General features: G+C 41.6%; 1 protein-coding gene across 1 annotated transcript in view; it reads left to right on the plus strand.

The window, feature by feature from the left end:
* DIRAS2 (DIRAS family GTPase 2) overlaps positions 1-12,925 on the plus strand; it is a 36,431-nt gene extending 23,506 nt beyond the window's left edge. Inside the window, exon 2 of the mRNA XM_055579130.1 lies at positions 9,029-12,925. Coding sequence (XP_055435105.1) covers positions 9,065-9,664 — 600 coding nt within the window. The 5' untranslated portion in view covers positions 9,029-9,064 and the 3' untranslated portion in view covers positions 9,665-12,925. The remainder of the gene's footprint in view (positions 1-9,028) is intronic.
* The last annotated feature ends 292 nt before the right edge of the window (positions 12,926-13,217 follow it).

Consider the following 13,217-nt stretch of genomic DNA (forward strand, 5'->3'; position numbering starts at 1 on the left):
TACATGCTTCTCACTTGGTCATCAGAATCTATATTTCACATTGGCCCCTTTAAACTCCCCTGTAGCCCTTGCAACAGGGTGGAGTGCTGCTATGAATGCTTCTGGATTGCCATCTGCCTCATCCACCCCATATGTAAGTTACCTTCAATAAACTTCATAATTGTACTTCATGGAGTTGCCTGCTTCATTTCTTAATCTCAAAGTTCCTTCTCAGTTTGAGGAATATTATTCAATATCCACATCTTTTGGCTTTTTGGCCATGAGGCATGTAGGATCTTAACTTCCTGACCAAGGATCAAACCTGCACCCCCTCCATTAGAAGGCGAAGCCATAACCACTGAACCACCAAAGAACTCCTGCTGTGATAAATTTAAAAGAATGAAATCATTCAGAATAATCTGTATAACCATCTTATAAATGGTGTTAACACCTTTGTAACCACTGCCCAATGAAAATATGCAACATATCTAGTGCTCAGCAGGCTGCTTAGCAGATCTCAACCATCAGATTCGACTGTGTTGTTGCATGTATTATTCTTTGTTCTTTTCGTAGCTTTTTATTATTTTATGGATAAGGTAATTCAGTATATTGCTTTTTATAGTATGAATATTCCATTCTTTGCTTGTCATTTCTACTGTGAAGATGTATGTTGTTTCCATCATCTGGCTGTTACAAATAAAGCTGAGCCTATTAACTTTAGAATATTCACTGAATCAGTTTCAGAATCAGTAGACAACATCATCATATACAGTGGAGTGTTATCCTATGCAATCTTTTTTTAAAATTATAGCATTGTTGAGATATAATTCATCCAACTGAAGTATGCAACTTAGTTGTTTTTTAGTATATTCACAGGCTCGTCCAATCATTGCTACAGTAAGTTTTAGAACATTTCATCACTGAAAAGGAAACTCTGTCCAGTCACTTCCCAGTTTTCCCCAACATCCACCTCACTCCATCCCTAGGCAATTACAAATATCCTTTGTGTCTATAGATCTGCAATTCTGCATATTTCATATAAATAGACAATATGTGTGGTCTTTTGTCATTGGCTTCTTTCATTTAGCATCATGTTTTCAAGGTTCATCCTTGCTAGATCACCTTTCAATACTTCATATCATTTTATTGCTAAATAATACTTCATTGTATGGATATACCATATTTTTACTTATGCTTTAATTAGATGGTGACCATCTGAATATTCTCCTGCTTTTTGACTACTATGAGTAATGTTGCTAAGAACATTCACATACAATTATTTGTGTGGCTGTGTTTTCATTTCTCATGGGTGTAGGATTAGGGAAATCACTGGGTCTTATGGTAATTCTGTTTACTTTTTTAAGGAAGTGATGGATTGCTTTCCAAAGCAGCTATACTACTTTACATTCAGATCAGCAAAGCACAGTGGTTCCAGTTTCCCTACAGCATTGTCAACATTTGCTATTTTATGTTTTGTTTTTAATTTTGAATTTTGTTAAAATCTTCCAAGTGTCTGTGAACTGCTTTACCTTGTGGTTTTGATTTGCATTTCCCATCACTTCATGGCAAATAGAAGGGGCAAATGTGGAAGCAGTGACAGATTTTATTTTCTTGGGCTCCAAAATCACTGTGGATGTGACTGAAGACATGAAATTAAAAGACACTTGGTCCTTGGAAGGTAAGCTGTGACAAACCTAGATAGTGTATTAAAAAGCAGAGACAATCACTTTACCATCAAAGGTCCATATAATCAAAGCTATGGTTTTTCCAGTAGTCATGTACAGATGTGAGAGTTGGACCATAAAGAAGGCTGAGTGCTGAAGAATTGATGCTTTCAAACTGTGGTTCTGGAGAAGACTCTTGAGAGGCCCCTTGGACAGCAAGGAGATCAAAGTAGTCAATCCTAAAGGAAATCAACCCTGAATATTCATTGGAAGGACTGATGCTGAAGCCGAAGCCATCTGAATACTATAGCCATCTGATGCAAAGAGTCAGAGCCAACTCATTGGTAAAGACCCTGATGCTGGGAAAAATTGAAGGCAGAGGAAGAGAAGAGGATGAGAAAGGGTGAGGTATTTAGGTATATCACTGACTCAATGGACACGCATTTGAGCAAACTCATGGAGATAGTGAAGGATAAGGAATCCTAGCATGCTGCAGTCCATGGGTCACAAAGAGTCAGACATGACTTTCAACTAAAAACAACAACAGTGACTAGTAATAGTAATGTTGTCTTTTCTTGTGTTCATTGTCCAGTAGTATAGCTTCCTTAGAGAAATGTTGGTTCAAATGCTTTGTCCATTTTAACTTTTTTGTGGGTTTGTTGTTGTTGTTATTGAATGCCAGGAATTTATTATATATTCTGGAATTAATCACTTGTCAGATATATGATTGTAGAAATTTTCTCCCTTTCTGTGGGTTGCCTTACACTTTCTTAATAGTGTTCTTTAATACACAGACTTTTTGATTTTGATGAAATAAAATTTACCTATTTTTTAATCTTGTTCATGTTTCGGGGATCATTACTAAGAAATCAATGCCAAATCAAAGATCATAAACTTATGCCTGTATTTTCTTTTAGGATATTTTTTAGTTTGGGGGCTTACATTTAGGTCTTCAATCCATTTTGAGTTAATTTTTGTATATGGTATAAGGGAGGCCTCTTTCTTTTTCATATGAATATCAGTTGTACCAGCACCATTTGTTGAAAAGATATTCTTTCTTGAATTATCTTGATATCCATGTCAAAAGTAATTTGACTGTAAAAGTCAGAATTTATTTCTTGACTCTGAAGTTTTTCATTCATCTATTTGCTGTCCTGTGCAATATCACACTGTCTTGATTACTGTAGCTTTGTAATAAGTTTGAAATCAAACAGTGTGTGTCCTCCAACTTCTTTTTTTCTTCAGTTACCATTGGTTCAGTATTCTGGGTCTCTTCAATTTTCCTGTGGATATTGGGATCAGCTTGTCAATTTATGTCGTCAGTTGGGATTTTCTAAAGGATTGCACTGAATTTGTAGATGATTCAAGGGACTATTGCTGTTTTAAAACATTGTCCTCTGATACATAAACGTGTGTATCTTTCCAAAAATGTAGGTCTTCAGTTTCTTTCAATGGTATTTTATGATTTTCAAAGGTGTACTTTTACTTCTTTGTTAAAGGTATTCCCAAGTATCTTATGCTTGTTGATGATATTGTAAATGGAACTGGTTTCTTAATTTTAGATTGTTCAAGTATGTAGAAATAGTTTATTTTTAAATGGGTGTTGTATTCTGAAAACTTGTTGATCTAATTTATTAGTTCTAACAGTTTTTAGTGGGTTCCCTAGGATTTCCTATCTATTAATACAAAGTTACGGAGAAGGCAATGGCACCCCACCCCAGTACTCTTGCCTGGAAAATCCCATGGATAGAGGAGGCTGGTAGGCTGCAGTCCGTGGGGTTGGTAGGAGTCGGACACGACTGAGCGACTTCCCTTTCACTTTTCACTTTCATGCATTGGAGAAGGAAATGGCAACCCACTCCAGTGTTCTTGCCTGGAGAATCCCAGGGACGGGGGAGCCTGGTGGGCTGCCGTCTATGGGGTCGCACAGAGTCAGACATGACTGAATCGACTTAGCAGCAATACAAAGTTATGCCACCTGCAAGAGAGATAGTTTTGCTTCATTCCTTCCCAGTCTGAATGCCTTTTATTTCATTTTCTTGCCAAATTATCATGGTTAAAACCTCTAGTAACATGTTGAGTAGAAACTATAAAAGCGAATACTCTTTTTCTGGATCTTAGTGAGAAGTCATTCAGTCTTTTACAATGAAGTATTGTGTTAGTTTGGTATTGTTCATTATATGCCCATTATCTGGTTGAGGAAGTTCACTTTTATTGCTGGCTTAAGGTAAAGAATCTGCTTGCAATGGGCGAGACCCAGATTCCACCCCTGAGTCAGGAATATCCCCTGGAGAAGGAAATGGCAATCCACTCCAGTATTCTTGCCTGGAAAATTCCATGGACAGAGACTATAGTCCATGGGGTCACAGAGTCAGACACGATTCAGTGACTATACTTTTTCTTTAAACTGTTTTTATTTTAACATAATTGAATGCTGAATGTTGTCAATTTTTTGTATCTACTGAGGTATTGTGGTTTTGTCTTTCATTGATACATTGTTTTATGTTATATATACATATATATTACACACATGTACACATATATATGTTTACGTATATATGTGTATGTACTCAGATGCTCAGTCATATTGGACTCTTTGCAACCCTATGGACTGTAGCCCACCAGGCTCCTTTGTCCATAAGATTCTCTCAGCAGGAATACTGAAGTGGGGTGCCATTTCCTCCTCCAGGGGATCTTCCCTGGAATTCACCAGTGAAGCTATCTGGACCTGGGCATTTTCTTTGTAAATAATATTTTGATTATTATCCCATTACAGTTCTATTCAGATTTTGTATTTCTTCTTGAGTCAGCTTGAGTAGTTTGCATCTGTTTCATCGTAGTTATCTAACATGTCATCTTGGAGTTGGTCATGCCCTTATAAACTTTATTTCTATAAGATCTGTAGTGTTTTTTCTTTCATTCATGATTTCAGTAATTTGAGTCTTTTTTTCTTCAATCTAATGCAAAAATTATTATTGTTGATATTTTCAAAACACCAAATTTTGGTTCCATTAATTGTTTTCTATTAGTTTTCTGTTCTTTATTAATTTCTACTCTAATCTTTCTTTCTTTTTTCTTTCTCTGGGTTCACTTTGTTCTTTTCTTAAAAAGTTGTAACAATGTAACTAACCATGTAACATGTAACCATGTAACTCAAAGTACAGTTAATTTACAATGCTGTGTTAGTTTCAGGTGTACAGCAAAGAAGATTCAGCTGTGTGTGTGCATATATATGTATATAAATGCTTCTTCAAGTTTCTCGATAGGTTGCTGCTGCTGCTGCTAAGTCGCTTCAGTTGTGTCCGACTCTGTGCGACCCCATAGATGGCAGCCCACCAGGCTCCCCTGTCCCTGGGATTCTCCAGGCAAGAACACTCGAGTGGGTTGCCATTTCCTTCTCCAATGCATGAAAGTGAAAAGTGAAAGTGAAGTTGCTCAGTCATCTCCGACTCTTCGCGACCCCATGGACTGCAGCCCACCAGGCTCCTCCATCCATGGGATTCTCCAGGCAAGAGTACTGGAGTGGGGTGCCATTGCCTTCTTGATAGGTTAGGGGTTCCAAAGCGCATACGACAACAGCTGAGTATTTAATTGAGCATATTTGCAGGCCAGTGTACATAGTGAACTCAGAAAGAAATCATGAGATATCACTGTCCTGGGCTTTGACCTGATTTGTCTGCCAGTAGACATTCGCTGCACATACCCATTTTCTTCCATGGCTAATTATATCTAATTTTTACTGGTCTCTGAAAATGATTTTGAGGAGTGCCTTTCATTATTGTCCCTCAGTTACTCCAAAAAAAGTGAAAGTGAAAAGTGAAAGCAAATGTTGCCTAGAGAAAATGGGTTCCATATTTCACATTACCATATTACTTGTCTACTTCATTTTAAAAATGTTGGATATTGCTTGATTCTCTATTTTTTGGATGTTTTTGTATCCTTTCTTACCAAAAAACAGGGCAGTATGAAAGATATTTAATAATCTATATGTCAGGAAAGAGGTGGTATTTGTATTGAAAAGAAACCCCATTCTACTCCATTTTATGACCATTAATACTGGTTTATACTGTTATCTTAGTAACATTTCTTATCATTCTTAAAAATAAAGCATCTATAATCATTTTAATTGTGACAAATGAAAGGACCACTCCAAGCTTCTTAGTTAATTGTCAATCAGATCAGATCAGATCAGTCGCTCAGTCGTGTCCGACTCTTTGTGACCCCATGAATTGCAGCACGCCAGGCCTCCCTGTCCATCACCAACTACCGGGGTTCACTCAGACTCATGTCCATCGAGTCAGTGATGCCATCCAGCCATCTCATCTTCTGTCGTCCCCTTCTCCTCCTGCCCCCAATCCCTCCCAGCATCAGTCTTTTCCAATGAGTCAACTCTTCGCATGAGGTGGCCAAAGTACTGGACTTTCAGCTTTAGCATCATTCCTTCCAAAGAAATCCCAGGGCTGATCTCCTTCAGGATGGACTGGTTTGATCTCCTTGCAGTCCAAGGGACTCTCAAGAGTCTTCTCCAACACCACAGTTCAAAAGCATCAATTCTTCGGCGCTCAGCCTTCTTCACAGTCCAACTCTCACATCCATACATGACCACAGGAAAAACCTTGACTAGACGAACCTTTGTTGGCAAAGTAATGTCTCTGCTTTTGAATATGCTATCTAGGTTGGTCATAACTTTCCTTCCAAGGAGTAAGCGTCTTTTAATTTCATGGCTGCAGTCACCATCTGTAGTGATTTTGGAGCCCAGAAAAATAAAGTCTGACACTGTTTCCCCATCTATTTTCCATCAAGTGGTGGGACCGGATGCCATGATCTTTGTTTTCTGAATGTTGAGCTTCAAGCCAACTTTTTCACTCTCCACTTTCACCTTCATCAAGAGGCTTTTGAGTTCCTCTTCACTTTTTGCCATAAGGGTGGTGTCATCTGCATATCTGAGGTTATTGATATTTCTCCTGGCAATCTTGATTCCAGCTTGTGTTTCTCCCAGTCCAGCGTTTCTCATGATGTACTCTGCATATAAGTTAAATAAACAGGGTGACAATATACAGCCTTGACGAACTCCTTTTCCTATTTGGCACCAGTCTGTTGTTCCATGTCCAGTTCTAACTGTTGCTTCCTGACCTGCATGCAAATTTCTCAAGAGGCAGATCAGGTGTTCTGGTATTCCCATCTCTTTCAGAATTTTCCACAGTTTATTGTGATCCACACAGTCAAAGGCTTTGGCATAGTCAGTAAAGCAGAAATAGATGTTTTTCTGGAACTCTCTTGCTTTTTCTATGATCCAGTAGATGTTGGCAATTTGATCTCTGGTTACTCTGCCTTTTCTAAAACCAGCTTGAACATCAGGAAGTTCACGGTTCACATATTGCTGAAGCCTGGCTTGGAGAATTTTGAGCATTACTTTACTAGCATGTGTGATGAGTGCAATTGTGCGGTAGTTTTAGCATTGTTTGGCATTGCCTTTCTTTGGGATTGGAATTGTCAATACTTGGTGCTTAATAAGAGTTCACACTCAGGCCCTCTGTGACTCCAGCAGCCTGTGGGACAGAGAGACATCAGTTTGCATCCCCGTCTCACCTCACTTAGAAAAGACCCTGATGCTGGGAAAGATTGAGGGCAGGAAGAGAAGGGGGTGATAAGAGGATGAGATGGATGGATGACATCACTGACTCAATGGACATGAGTGTGAGCAAGCTCTGGGAGGTGAAGGACAAGGAAGCCTGGCGTGCTGCAGTCCACGGTGTCACAAAGAGTTGGACACAACTGATCAATTGAGCAACAGCTCACCTCACTGGCTGTGTGAAGTCAGGGACATTCAGTTCAGTTCAGTCGCTCGGTTGTGTCCGACTCTCTGCAACCCCATGAATCGCAGCACGCTAGGCTTCCCTATCCATCACCAACTCCAGGAGTTCACCCAAACTCATGTCCATCGAGTTGGTGATGCTATCCAGCCATCTCATCCTCTGTCATCCCCTTCTCCTCCTGCCCCCAATCCCTCCCAGCATCAGAGTCTTTTCCAATGAGTCAGCTCTTTGCATCAGGTGGCCAAAGTATTGGAGTTTCAGCTTTAGCATCAGTCCTTCCAATGAACACCCAAGACTGATCTCCTTTAGAATGGACTGGTTGGATCTCCTTGCAGTCCAAGGGACTTGCAAGAGTCTTCTCCAACACCACAGTTCAAAAACATCCATTCTTTGGCGCTCAGCTTTCTTCACAGTCCAACTCTCACATCCATACATGACCACTGGAAAAACCATAGCCTTTACTAGACAGACCTTTGTTGGCAAAGTAACGTCTCTGCTTTTGAATATGCTATCTAGGTTGGTCATAACTTTCCTTGCAAGGAGTAAGCATCTTTTAATTTCATGGCTGCAGTCACCATCTGCAGTGATTTTGGAGCCCCCCAAAATAAAGTCTGACACTGTTTCCACTGTTTCCCCATCTATTTGCCATGAAGTGATGGGACCAGATGCCATGATCCTATTCTTTTTGTGTTTTCAGGTTCTTCATTTTGCAGGGGATAATGACACCAGTTCTGCAGGGTGGTGAGGATTTCATGAGTTAATATAAACATTGTGTAAATATTAATTGCATTCTGCTCCCCTTTAACTCCCTCTCTGTACTTGTAAAAATTATGTATTATGACTGGTATATTGAATGTTCATAGCACTTTAGGTTGGAGAAGGCAATGGCACCCCACTCCAATACTCTTGCCTGGAAAATCCCATGGATGGAGGAGCCTGGAAGGCTGCAGTCCATGGGGTTGCTGAGGGTCAGACACGACTGAGCGACTTCACTTTCACTTTTCACTTTCCTGCATTGGAGAAGGAAACGGCAACCTACTCCAGTGTTCTTGCCTGGAGAATCCCAGGATGGGGGAGCCTGGTGGGCTGCCGTCTATGGGAGTTGGACATGACTGAAGCGACTTAGCAGCAGCAGCAGCACTTTAGGTTAAACAGTAAAGATCTGCTGTGATTGTGTGTGTGTGTGTGTGTGTTTTGAGGACTGACTAGTTTCCAACTCCCCATTACCTTTCCTGGATTCTTTCTCCCTTGGACTGACTTTGCATCTTTTCCCTGGGTGCTGGGTGATTTGAGAGCAAAGCTGCTCAGAACCATGGTCCAATAAGGAGGAACAGACTGACTTCAGTTAGCCACTCAGTAGATCAACAGCCCTGTTGAAAACGGAGGGTTATCTATAATTGGATTTAGAATTAGAGAATTTTAAAATGAAATTTGAATTGTTATGTAGGAAAAGTGAAAGCAAATAATACCACTTAATTTTTTTTTCTTTCAGCTATCAAGAAACGGTAAAGCAGTCTTTTCCTAGGTTTTCTTTTACTAATTCTCTCAAACATCTGGTTCCTTTGGTAGGTGCTTCCTAGTTAATTGTTGGAGCCTGCAAGCAACATGCCGGAGCAAAGCAATGATTACCGGGTGGCCGTGTTCGGCGCAGGTGGTGTTGGCAAGAGCTCTCTTGTCTTGCGGTTTGTGAAAGGCACGTTTCGGGAGAGCTACATCCCCACTGTGGAAGACACGTACCGGCAGGTCATCAGCTGTGACAAGAGCATCTGCACCCTGCAGATCACGGACACCACGGGCAGTCACCAGTTCCCAGCCATGCAGCGGCTGTCCATCTCCAAAGGTCATGCTTTCATCCTGGTCTACTCCATCACCAGCCGGCAGTCTCTGGAGGAGCTCAAGCCCATCTATGAGCAAATCTGCGAGATCAAAGGGGACGTGGAGAGCATCCCCATCATGCTGGTGGGGAACAAGTGTGACGAGAGCCCGAACCGCGAAGTGGAGAGCAGTGAGGCCGAGGTGCTGGCCCGCAAGTGGAAGTGCGCCTTCATGGAGACCTCAGCCAAGCTCAACCTCAATGTGAAGGAGCTCTTCCAGGAGCTGCTCAACCTGGAGAAGCGCAGGACCGTGAGCCTCCAGATCGACGGGAAAAAGAGCAAGCAGCAGAAAAGGAAAGAGAAGCTCAAGGGCAAGTGCGTGGTCATGTGAACTGCCCTCCCGTGGGAGCAACGGTTGTGTCCCCCCTCTCCGCCCCTCCCCCTCCCACGTGACACCCACAGTAGTCAGGGTAGCATGTCAGACGCCCACGTGTTAAATATTGCATTTTGACTGAGATGTGCCCAACTGTCCTCAGCGGGCATTTCACACCACCACCGATAAGCACCCCCTCTCCAGAATCAGGGAATCTGACAGATGCTTAAAATGAAAACCAACACGCTTGGCTTCGCAGGAAACCCAAGGGACATCAGACATTTCTGGAGGCATCCTTGGCCCTCAGGAGGCAGGAAGGCTCATGCCGGCAGAAGGAAAGTATGCTTTGCTGATAGCAGGAGGTACCATCTGGATACATGTGAGAGCATTTATACACATTAACCCAGAGCTGCAGGCACCAACCCCCAAGACCAGGCATCCCCTCTGCTCCGAAGCCAGTGACATCCCTGCGGGATGGGAGGGGCAGGAGGAGGTGAGAAGACCAGGCCAAAGCTGTTCCTTTCTATGGTTCTTTAACTGAATTAAATGTAATACAGCTGACCTGTGAGCCTTGCCACTCTGAGGGGATGTCCTCACTAGCCTAGTTATTAGCAGGTATCATTTTAACCTTTTAGAGTATTTCTTTTCACATACAATGGTGAATTCACTGGGAGTATGCCACTCTGTCAAAAATTCAATTTCCATTTGAAACGTTTGTGTGAGGATATTGTGACAATACTGAAACATCACAATAATATTTTTGTGTGTTATATTTTGAGAGTTTTAGAAACGTGAAGTTTCCTTCCTTTGACCTATGAGGGGTATAACTCTTCCAGCCCTTAGATTTTAAATAAAAGCAATCAAAGTAGCTATTTTTTAGACATTTTTTGTCCTCCAACATGATCTTTTTTTTTCAATAACTCGCTCTATCTCCAACTGAGTAACAGCCAATAAAGGCCCTCTGAAGACCAGAAGCACATCCATTTTCTAACAGACGTGGAGACGTCTGTGCCATATATTGCACCTCAATGAAATACTTTGAGACAGAAGTTATTTGCTGTGTTTTTGATAATTATCTCTAACAAGTATATTCCTGGAAAATCAGTTCAAGTAATCAATTATGGTGCACATTCCTTTAGAAATGCCTTCTAAGAGCTGGCCTATGCTGGGTTCACTCTGGAATGAATCTCATGTGCATCCTCAAACCACTGCTGGTTGCTGCATGCTGGCTGGAGACAGGTCGGGCAGGCCTCTGTCATGGGCAGAGCACAGACTACTCAGCTAATTCTTCTGCTGGCATCAAGGCTGCTTTGGAGCTGCTTCCTGAAAGTTCCCACTGACAGAGCCTCTAGGTTTTCCTCTTGGTTCCAGTCTGCATCCCACTCTGGCTTCCTCTGGAATGTTCCCTTGCAGAACACCTTCCCGTTGCCTGCCTGGCAGGCAGAGTACAGGGATGCTTCCAGGCTGCTGGGCAGCAGTGCTAGCTGGTACTGAGTGGTCAAGTTCAGGATCTTTATGGATACCACCTCTCCTGTACTTTCTGTGTTTTCCCTGCCCCTCCTGATGTGGCCACTTCTGGGCAGCTCTATGCTCTCAACAGATCCTAAATTCCCCCTTTTGGTTTGATTTTCTTGCCTTCTTCTCATCCCTTCTGCTCTGCTAATAACTCATCTTTGTGATGTATTTCGTGTGTGGGAGGCACTTTGCAAGCCATTGGCTCGATAGTCTGCCAGATAGAATAGAACTTGGGCAGGGAGGGTGGAGATGGCTGGCCTGGCCACCAGTGGGGATCAGGGAAACCCAGAACTCCTGGTCCAGAACCAAGTCCCTCTCCAAGTCCTAACAGCCACACCCTCTGCTGGGATCCTTCTGTTCCAAGTGACTGTTGCACAGCCTTCACAGTGAGATCTCATCACTGAATTTTCTAGAACATTTGCTTTTCAACTTATCCCTATATATATTTTTTTGTTCTATTTCCATTCTCAGAGAGATGCCATCCATTTGTACTTTAGATTTGGGTTAAGTGGAAGAAGAAATGGGACTTCATGGCCAAAATGAACTGTAGAGATCTTAGGTGGGTTAAGCTAATGGTCAAATGTGATGTCTGCCATGAGCTGTCCTGTCCACAAGGCTCCCAGTTTGCAGGCTCCCCATGACTGCCACATTACTCCTGATCCAAGTTAGAAATTCATTTAGCCCTCTCAAGGCGATGTCTACATTTTTCAGTGTTTACAATTTTATCAATGTGAGAAGCTTGTAATTATTGAAAATCTGATGTCATTCAGGACACATTTTGTTCCTTTGTATTTTGCCTGTGAGTTTACTGGAAGGCTATTGATGCCTCAATCATGGGTCTTTGTTCTGAGATCATTTTTTATGAACTGCACTGAGGGTATAGATGATTATCTCAAAATAATCTTTTCAAAGCTCTCCAACTGACACTCAGGGCTCGAGGAGTTAGTTCCACTGAATCAGATGTTTTTAGCATTTATGTGGCCCCATCCTCGAATAAGTAGTTGTGATTCTTGAGGACACATCCTACCTTGTGTATGGACACAACAGATTTTGACCTCGCCTCAGTAAGTTACAAAACTCAAAGTATTGCTTAGAAGATGGCTCTCTGGGAATAAGCTTGGGGCTCCATGGGTCCCATTCTGTCCCTGCCAATCCCTCTTCCATCTGGTGACAAGCCATGGGCGTGCCCTAGGCATGCATGCAATACAGCAAGACCAACTCAAGAGCAATATTGAATTGTTCATTCGATCTAAAATTATATATATATATAAATATATATATATATAATTTCTCTTCCTGCATTTTTGAAGTATAAATTAGTACATTGTATATATCTGTAAGCTAGTATATTTGTTTCACCATTTGTAATATTTAAGAAATACTCTTTATAGAACAAAAGTATTAAATATTCAAAAAATGCTCTGTGATACTTAATTTTTTTTTCAAAATTTGTAATGTGTTGCTCCTACATAAGATCTCTGGAAGTATCTATAACTAATGGGACACATGTAAACCCTCGAAGATCCATCCTGAAATTCAGTGTCCCACAAAGATAGTGTGTGGACAGAGCATTTACAAAGCATGACTTTTATACGTGTGGGATGGCAATGTGTATATTTATATTTAAGGTGTATTTACTGTTACAATTCCATTATCTATTTTATCTACAGTTATAAAAATCACTCTTGCATATGAGTTTCTAGTTGCCAGTGATGTTCTGAAAACAATAAGCATATTAAAATAAAGCTTTGGTTCTGACACACAGCTGGAAGGTGATGATATTTCTTACTCTTCATGACATTGCGTGTCTGTGATGATCTTGACCTAGTTCTTCAACAGTTGCTTTCTTGCACCTAATGACCACATGGGAGACTGTCAGGCCCTGCAGGTCTGGGCTTGGCAACAGCAGCTGCCCCGCGGTGTGCTGAGGAAGTTTCCCCACTGGTTTCTGTCACTGGGCTGATGTGATGCTCTGGGCTGAGTGAGGTGAGAGGAAAGAAGTCGAGGCAGGGCCCTCCTTGGCTTTGAATAGGCCTAGTGAAGTGAAGAAAAGCTC

The sequence above is a fragment of the Bubalus kerabau genome, chromosome 4 (assembly GCF_029407905.1).
Source record: "Bubalus kerabau isolate K-KA32 ecotype Philippines breed swamp buffalo chromosome 4, PCC_UOA_SB_1v2, whole genome shotgun sequence".
Lineage (NCBI taxonomy): Eukaryota > Metazoa > Chordata > Mammalia > Artiodactyla > Bovidae > Bubalus > Bubalus kerabau.